At 30.3% G+C, this 9,521-nt stretch overlaps 1 protein-coding gene across 1 annotated transcript; it reads left to right on the forward strand.

Moving 5' to 3' along the window:
* Positions 1 to 920: 920 nt before the first annotated feature.
* Positions 921 to 8,850, forward strand: LOC145000581 (putative LRR receptor-like serine/threonine-protein kinase At1g56140). The gene is made up of 24 exons (XM_078959831.1): positions 921 to 1,139; positions 2,508 to 2,691; positions 3,256 to 3,327; positions 3,428 to 3,499; positions 3,584 to 3,655; positions 3,742 to 3,813; positions 3,927 to 3,998; positions 4,289 to 4,360; positions 4,448 to 4,519; positions 4,617 to 4,688; positions 4,844 to 4,915; positions 5,007 to 5,078; positions 5,229 to 5,294; positions 5,364 to 5,441; positions 5,577 to 5,621; positions 5,849 to 5,913; positions 6,021 to 6,403; positions 6,489 to 6,684; positions 6,769 to 6,912; positions 7,042 to 7,160; positions 7,255 to 7,465; positions 7,697 to 7,928; positions 8,023 to 8,173; positions 8,264 to 8,850. The coding sequence occupies exons 1-24, from the start codon at positions 1,001 to 1,003 to the stop codon at positions 8,645 to 8,647; spliced, it is 3,117 nt and encodes a 1,038-aa protein (XP_078815957.1). The 5' UTR covers positions 921 to 1,000; the 3' UTR covers positions 8,648 to 8,850.
* The last annotated feature ends 671 nt before the right edge of the window (positions 8,851 to 9,521 follow it).

The following is a 9,521-nucleotide window of genomic DNA, read 5'->3' on the forward strand; positions in this document are numbered from 1 at the left end:
AACAAAAAAAAATTCTTGGTTAATTGTATATAATCTAGAAGTGTAATGACTTAAAGATGTTTTTGGTGCTACGTTATGACATTTTCCCATTTATGTTTAATCGATTCTTTAAACACAAAAAATGAAATTAAAAAGCGTGTTTAGTCTTATTTAAACAAGTGTTTCATATTGTTTATTACCACTGTTTCAACAAAAAAAACAAAATATTACCGTCTATTTCAACACCAAAAATCTTAGAATCACTAAATTTAGCACCAAAATTTTCAACACCAACAAGTTTTAGTACAACATTATAATGATTAATCTCATACACTCGATACTAGTTTTGGACATTCAATATACCAAAATAAAGGTACTTCAAATGGAAAACAAAACTCATAAATACCTTGTCATTTTGAGTTTGGATAAGTGACGATATCTTTGCTCAAAGTGGTATATCCTATTTTTCCAAATAGGTACACAACTATGGTATGACATCCTATTAGTACTCCTTGAGTGTTACGTAATCATATGAGACTCCGGACCCAACACAAATGCAGATTCGAAGCCACAACAAAATATCATATAACCATATACCTGATATTGAAATTATGTAAGGAAGATTCAAAGACACAACAACAACCCCTACAAATTTTTACTAGATATTCCACATCTTTTCCTATGTTGTTGTTGTTTTTTTTTTTTTGGTTCTCTACCATTGACTATTACATCAAATCTTGTGGTAATGACTTGTTTCAGAAAAAGTAAAATGATAAATTGACGAATGTTTATGGTCAATGGGTCAATCACTCAACCCTATTGATTATCGCCTACATAATGGGCCAAATCAAATTTTGACCCCGCACGTGGAGCCCAGTCCCTCTTCAGTCGATTCAAAAACCTTTCGCACACATGAGAATACACATATATGATATACCCGTTACATTGACACCCACTGGTCCATTATTCAATTGACTTGCTTCTTCTTCTCTCTCGCTTTCGCTCTCGATTAACGGAGACGATGGGTTTCCGGTATAAGTTTCCGCCACCGCTGCCGCCGCCTTCTTCAATTTCATTTTCGAAATTCATCATCTTCTTCCTCTGCATCATCATGTTCCAGAAATCCAACGCTCAAACTCCGCGAACTGTTCCTTCCGAAGGTACTCTCACTACTCTCTCTCTCTCTCTCTCTCTCTCTCTCTCTCACTCTCATTAGATCGACTACCAGTTTGATCTGATTAATATATGAGAATTGAGGTTAATTATCAATAGTTTGGATCGATTCCGAGCTCATGATATCCTATATTATGATACACAGTCGGTTCATATTCGTATCTTCTGCTACAGCTCATTTGACTTGATTCACAGTCTTGTTCTTAGTTAAAATCAGATCGAAAATGTTCAGCATCAGATATTCAGATTGAATTAACAAGAATTAGTATATAGATTTCCCGTTCGACGGCTCATACTAGCGGCGGATTAGGGAGTTGTCAACGATCGGAAAAGTCAAAAACTGCATAATTACCTAATATAATAATGTCCGTACTTTTCATAAATAAATAAATAAATAAGCGGGATATGTATGATTGTATGCGACTGCTGTCTACTTGTCTTGTTGCTATTAATTAAACTTAGCTTAATAAGAACATATGGTTTAATTATATAGCTGTGAGTTTAATAGTTTAAATTAAGACACAACTTAGATTCCGAATAAATAATAGTAATACTTTGAAATAACTAAACGCAAACTGAAAAAAAATATTGTAATTGAATTTAATGTTGAATATTGAAAAAAATGGATGTAATAAATGAAGTTAGACTGGAAACGTGGTCTTAAGAAAATAAAAAAAGAAGTTTTGAAATGATGATTTATTTAAATTTGAAATTTCATATTTAGACACATACATGTATATATTTTGTATTTGATTTTAAACAAGAAACAATAACAACATTGTCAGTGCAAATTTAAATTCATACCAGAAATGACTAAAATTGTTAATATGAAGTTAACATTTGATGGTCATACTTACACCTGCTGACTTTTGGATGTAATCGACTTCTAAATCATAAAGTCGTGTACATGTGATTTCAGGAATCGTAGAAGAAATTTGGAAAGAAAGGACCTTTGAACAACTTTCGCATAAAATAATCAATTAAATTCCAATTTGCTGAATTAATAATTATAAACCACTAAAAAAAATCTTTGGAAAAATTAAATATTCTTCTACTTTTCTTTCTTTCTTTTTTTTTTTTTTGTTTCCACCAACACCTTATACAAACATTTTTTATAAATATTACATAATAAATATATCAATTTCTATAAGTATATATAAATTAGTTAATTTAACGAAAAAATTATTAAACATTTTAAAGGTTAAAATTAATAGAAAGATATGAAAAAAAAGCGAGGGTAATTTAAAATCGAAGATGCTCTTACATTTCTTTGAATTTTTCAAAAGAAAACCCTAACCAAAATCCAAATAATGTATTGATCAATAACCTATCGCTCTCTTTTATCGATTGAACAGTGAGAGCTTTGAATTCGATATTTGATCAATGGGATGTTCGAATCCCGAACAACGAATGGAACATCAGCGGAGAACCATGCAGCGGAACAGCGCTCGGACCAGATTTCGACAAGGAAAACGGCGTCGCACAAATCGAATGCAATTGCACCTTCGACAGCAACACCACTTGCCATATTACCAAATTGTAAGTCTTTCATCTTCTTCAATCAATCGCTTTTCCGATTTAAGTTCATCAAAAAGCAACCTCTCACTTGTATGCCATTTCATTATGTACATGTAATTTGAAACTTGAAAGGGCCCTATAATAAGAAACATGAATGTATTATGCGATTCATTAATTGGGATAACAATGTCTAACTGCAATAAATGGCAATGTCCTTTCCAATTTTATTATAGCCACGTGTAATTTGAAAGAAGAATGCTGGAATAAGGAAAAAAATGGAAAGTACATAGCTATTTCTTGCATTTAGCTCATCTCATATGGAAGTGATCACAAGTTCTGTAAATATTTGTGCAAATTAAATATTTCAGTAATCAAACTTACTTAAAAAGGGGTGTTTTGGATGTGCATTTGTAAAATGCAAAATTCATTAATCAGTTTAGATATCTGTATGAACTATGATCATTTGATGAAAGTTAAAAAGATTAAATCAGTTTTACCTAATAACAGCTTTTTACATGTTTCTGTCTGCTGTAAATGTAAATCATGAATGCTTTTTCTTGAGATTTTCCATCTTTTTGTTTTCAGGAAAGTCAGTAAACTTAGCAGGCAAGGGGTTATTCCTGTTGAACTTACTGCTCTACCTTATCTTACTCAATTGTATGCATTTCTCTTTTACCTTTCAATTCTTTTTTATTTTTTTTTCTCAAAAATTATTACTAAAAGTTAATCTTCATAATAATACCTTTCACTTGTGTAGGAAAATTGATCAGAACAACTTCACTGGTCCCTTGCCTACATTCCTTGGAAATTTTTCATCAATGGTGGTCTTGTAAGTGTAGTATGTTTCTTTAGCAATTTATTTATGTAAAATGACTACATTACCCTTAGTAATTTCTTTTATTTGTCTGAAAAGGTCACTTTCCCACAATCAATTCTCTGGTACAATACCCAAGGAGATTGGAAATCTTAAAGAACTAGATTTACTGTGAGTGCCATTTAATACTGTTTGTTTTGTAATAATGTATTTATAATTCTTTTATTGTTTTCTTATATATTATAATTTTATTGTAGGGCAATTAGTTCCAATAACTTTTCAGGCAGTCTTCCCCCTGAACTTGGAAACCTAGTCAAAATGCAGGGCCTGTACGTTTTTATTACAATATTTAAATTATACATAACATGACACAATATTTTTTTTTTTTATATATCTGAATGGAAACTAAATCATGCAATTTTAATTTTCAAAAAATTTGCAGTTATATGGACAGTTGTGGTTGTGGTGGTGAAATTCCCTCCACATTTGCCAACCTCCGAGAATTACGTCACATGTATTATTTATTTTTTATTTTTCTCTCCATTCATTAATCTCTTTATTTATTTAAGCCAAAAATTAGTTAGTATATGGGCAATTACATTTTTACCAATAATAGCAATGTACTTGAAATTTGCTACACTTTATTGCAACTACATATTGCTATTGTTGGTAAAAAAAATATAAGTGTGTTGTTATTATGTGTAAAAAATAAAATATTTTGCCTATATGTATTTATAAAAAGAGTAAAGTACCTTGCAGTTTCCTTCAAGTTGCCCTTTTTTTAGTTATTTGTTTGTTTTTCAGGTGGGCATCAGATAGTCCTTTTTCTGGAAAGATACCTGATTTTATAGGAAACTGGACAAAATTATTGAGACTGTGAGTAAGAATTGTTTTATTTATATTACACAATTTTAAGCAACAAAAGTATCATTTACTTATTTCCATTTTTTAAATATATTTTAGGAGACTTCAAGGGAATAACTTTGAAGGTCCTATACCAGCTACCTTTTCAAATTTGACCTCGTTGACCTCTTTGTGAGTTACTCTTTTTTTTTTTTTTTTGTCTACATTCATGATTATTTTGATTCTGAATCTATATAAATGAACTACTTTTATACATGAAATTATACAGGCGAATAAGTGGTTTACAGAATGTCAGTTCATCTCTCAACTTTATCACCAACTTGAGGAACCTATCTGACTTGTAAGATGCATAACATAAATCTCTTTCACATTATGTTTCAACTTTCAAATATATATATATATATATATATATATATATATATATATATATATATATATATATATATATATTATATATTTCAAATTACTTAACATTTTTCTTAATGTTTCAAGCAGAATTATAAGAAACGCATTAGTTTCAGGTCGTATTCCAACAGACATTAATCGATTGCAAAACCTAAAAACACTGTAAGTTTTTCATGTAAATTGTAAACAAACAACTTTACAGAATTCTCTGGAGATAATATAATTATATTATTATAATATATATTTTTTTTAGGGATTTAAGTTTCAACAATTTAAGTGGCCCTCTACCACGAACATTAATGAATATGAGTGCCCTCACTTCCTTGTAAGTTATCATTACATTTTCTCTTACAATAACATATATATTAAAACAACTGTTTTTATTAATATTATTATTATTATTATTATTATTATTTTTATTATTATTATTATAATTATTATTATTATTATCTGTTGTGTTATTTGATGTGGTTAGGTTTCTTGGAAACAATAGCTTATCTGGTTCTCTTCTTCCTGACAAAAGCCCAAATCTTCAAAATATGTAAGTCAATTAGTGATTTATTATTATTATTTTTTTGTTTTCTTGATTTAATATAATTTTATTTCACAGAGACTTGTCTTACAATGAACTATCTGGAACTTTTCCTCAATGGGCACTTCCATCATGGGCCATGCGTGATCTGCAATTGTACATTTACTTTTCAAAATTTAAATTTATTGATTATTGAGATCCAGTATGTGTCTAGCTTGTGCTGTTTTCTTTTTCCTTTTTTTTTTTTTGTATTTTTATTAATATATTGAAATGTTTGCCTGTGCATTTCAGGAATTTGGTGGCAAATAACTTTAAATTTGATAGCACAAACATAAGGTAACTATTTAAATTCTCATTTCTATTAGTCATGGTCAACATTGGAAGATGTCACACCTTGTAATTTTTATTAAAACAGTTATTTTATCGTTTCCACTTTTTGCATTATTTTAAATTTTATCTGGAGTGTATAGGGTAGTCTTAACTCTTAAATATCTGGTCAACGTTCCTTTTCTTTTTCTTATTATTTCTTTTTAACCTTGTTTTTCTTTATGTTCCATTTACAGTATTTTCCCAGGATTAGTTTGTCTTCAGCGAGACTTTCCTTGCAACAGGAACACAACAACACCTTGTAAGTTGCTCATTACTTCTTTCCATTCTTATCTTCTTCGCTTCATTATTTTCACTCCAACTTATTATTATTATTTTTAATTAATAATCTTTTAATAATTTCTAAAGACACCAGCTTTGCAATCAAGTGTGGTGGATCAGGAGTAAGGTCAAATGACATAGAATTCGATACAGAAAACTCCACAACCCTGGGACCCGCGTCCTACTATTTATTTCAAGAAAAATGGGCTGTGAGCAATGGGGGTATTGTAATTGACAGAATTAACAATGACCCTTCATTCATACAAACCACATCAATCAAAGTCAACAACACAAGATACCCTGAGCTTTTCACAACTTCAAGAAAATCTCCAGGGTCTCTTAGATACTATGGTTTAGGCCTTCAAAATGGTCCTTACACCATAACCCTTTTCTTTGCTGAAACTGTCTTCAATTTAACCACCAGTGTCTGGAAAGGTCACCCCAGGCGACTCTTTGATATTTACATCCAGGTTAGACCGATATTTTAGATTTTAAATTTTTTCCATTTTTTTATTAATGAGGGTATTTTGGTCTTTTTTTTACAATGTTCTTCAGGGACAACGTGAACAAAGGGATTTTGATATATCAAAGGAAGCAGGTGGTGCTGGAATAGCTCTAGAAAAACATTATGATGTTTCAGTGACACAAAATCATATTGAAATCCATCTTTTTTGGGCTGGAAAAGGGACTTGCTGTATACCTGAAGAGGGAGATTATGGTCCTATAATTTCTGCCATCAGAGTTACACCTGGTAATAATCATGGAATGCGTATATATTTATTTATTTTATTTTGACTCTAATGATTTCTGATTTTTTATTTTTTTTTTTAATTAGGTTTCAAAGTGAAGGGTAATTCTTCAAATAAAACTGGAATGATAATTGGTATCATAGCTGGTGTGGGATCTGTCTCCCTTGTTTTCTTAATTTTTGGTTTATTATACTTGAAAAGGAGAAGGTCAAAAGATAGGGAAGAAGAAGGTAACTAATAATTATATTACCAACCAAACAGACCCTAATGCCACATTCTTCCATTCTACACAATTAATTGTAATTCCATACAATTTTCTAATCATTCTTCTTTACTTTTTTATTTTTTATTTTTCACAGAAATTCTTGGCATGGGACCAAAAATAAATACATATACGTATGCAGAACTAAAAACTGCAACCTCGGATTTCAGTAGTTCAAATTTGCTTGGAGAGGGTGGTTTTGGACCTGTTTACAAGGTTTTTTATTTTTATTTTTTATATCTATTAAGTTTTGTATTAAACCTTTTGTTAAAAGTAAACAAATAATGAGGTTTATTAATATGTAACACAGGGGATATTAAGTGATGGAAAGATAGTAGCTGTGAAGCAACTCTCAGTAGCATCCCACCATGGAAGGACTCAATTTATAACTGAAATTTCCACCATTTCATCTGTCCAACATTGGAACCTTGTTAAGTTACATGGTTGTTGTATTGAAGGAGCTAGAAGGCTTCTTGTTTATGAGTATCTTGAGAACAACAGCCTTGATCAAGCACTCTTTGGTATGGAAAATTCTTTATATACCTTTTAATTTTATTATCTTTTAGTGATAATACCTCACATATTGCATGTATGTTGCTGTTATGGGTTACATATTGCTATTATTGGTAAAAGTATGTTAATACGTTTCTATTATGGATTAAAAAAACAAACAACATTTGATATGTATAAATAACGACACAAAAACAAATATGAAAATTTCAAAATCTAAGTATGTTGATACGTTACAATAGGTAAAAGGAATGTGCATATCGATTGGGCAACACGCTTTAATATATGCTTAGGAACAGCAAAAGGTTTGGCTTATCTTCATGAAGAATCAAGGCCAAGAATTGTGCATCGTGATGTGAAAGCAAGTAACATCTTACTTGATGGAGAATTATGCCCCAAAATTTCTGATTTCGGATTAGCAAAATTATACGATGATAAAAGAACCCATATGAGTACTCGCGTCGCTGGAACCATGTCAGTTTTTTTTTTTTTTTTTTTTTTAAAACACATTATAATAATTCTTTATTCAATAACCCACTAATATTATATTTATTATAATATATGTTAGTGGGTATCTTGCACCGGAGTACGCAATGCGTGGGCATTTAACATCGAAAGCTGATGTTTTTGGGTTTGGAGTTGTGTGTCTTGAGATTGTGAGTGGGAGGCCCAATTATGAGGATAAACTCGATTCCGAACAAAAGTATCTTCTCCAATGGGTAAACATCAAAATAAATTATTATTATTTTTATTTTCCTAAACAAAAATTCGTTAATTATAATCACCTAACATGTTTTTGGTGTTTCAAGGCATGGAGTCTATACGAAAGCAACAGAAGCCTAGAGCTTGTGGACCCATCTTTAACCTCTTTTGATGAGCAAGAAGCTACACGTATGATAGGAATAGCTCTCATGTGTGTTCAAGCATCACCTTCTTTAAGACCCGCTATGTCACGTGTCATTGCAATGCTTTCAGGGGACATTGAGATAAGTCAAGTCACTACAAAACCAAGTTATTTAACCGATTGGGATTTCAATGATAACACCAACACTTTCTATGATGAAGAAACTCCTTCTTTGTCATTTGAAAATACCACCATCACTACAAATACAACCACAACGGGGATAGACTCAATGTCATCACCTGTAATATCTGAACTAATCAACAATGGGAGTCTTCGTGAAGGAAGGTGACGTATTTTCAGACGCCAGAAACTTGTACATTCTACATTTTCATCTATTTCTACTTTCTTGTATCTCTTTTTATTTTAAGATAATTAAGTTTCTATTTTATTTTTCGAATGTGTTGTAATTAATAGAGTGTGGTGAAGAAGGAAGTGATTCAAACCGGCTAAAGGCCCCAAAATCGGTTCTGGGCTAGGCTACTTGATAACCAATTTTGTGTTTTATTTCAAAACATGAAAATAAAATTAAAATAGGAAAAAGAAAATACTTGTTTACTTTATTTGATTCTAAAAATCGAAAAGCAAAAACCTATGGATTTAACAGTACTCCTTTTCAACTCTTCGTTTCTTATTTTCTTCAATCAACTTTTTTTTTTTTTAGGTTAGAGACCTGTGTATTAAATAGGTTTGACAACTTAGAAAATCAAACTATATTGCTAAAATACAAAAAAATACTACTTAAATATGATTAAATATTATGAAAGTATATTACTGTGGATTGGAAATGTTTATTAATAGTGTATTTTATTAAATTCACACAAAATGTCATACAAATCGGAATCGATGAAAAGAAAAAAAATCAAATAATAAGAATAAATATTAAGCACCAAATGGTATTATGAAAAAGCTAGATCAAGTTATGGGAATCCAGATTTTATTGGTGAGTTTTTTAGGATGAATTTATTTATTTATTTTAAATATTATCATTATCCTATAATGTTGGTGATTTTGGAACTTGTAAAATCCAAGTCTAAATTGATTAAATCTAAAAATTGTTTTATAGAAATATGATTTGCCGTTTGTCAAAAATTTTAAATCAATATAAACTTAATTGAAAATGAGAAAAAAAATCAAAAGTATTAACATATGTTAACTGGAAGCTA

The sequence above is a fragment of the Lactuca saligna genome, chromosome 6, assembly GCF_052625555.1.
Source record: "Lactuca saligna cultivar CGN05327 chromosome 6, ASM5262555v1, whole genome shotgun sequence".
In the NCBI taxonomy this organism is placed as follows: domain Eukaryota; kingdom Viridiplantae; phylum Streptophyta; class Magnoliopsida; order Asterales; family Asteraceae; genus Lactuca; species Lactuca saligna.

Excerpts from the sequence above, each read along its gene's own strand:
- LOC145000581 (XM_078959831.1), top strand. The coding sequence starts at position 1,001 with ATGGGTTTCCGGTATAAGTTTCCGCCACCGCTGCCGCCGCCTTCTTCA. Across the intron at positions 3,656-3,741 it reads CTTAAAGAACTAGATTTACT|GGCAATTAGTTCCAATAACT; the intron begins GTGAGTGCCATT and ends ATTTTATTGTAG. Across the intron at positions 7,161-7,254 it reads GTTTTGGACCTGTTTACAAG|GGGATATTAAGTGATGGAAA; the intron begins GTTTTTTATTTT and ends TATGTAACACAG.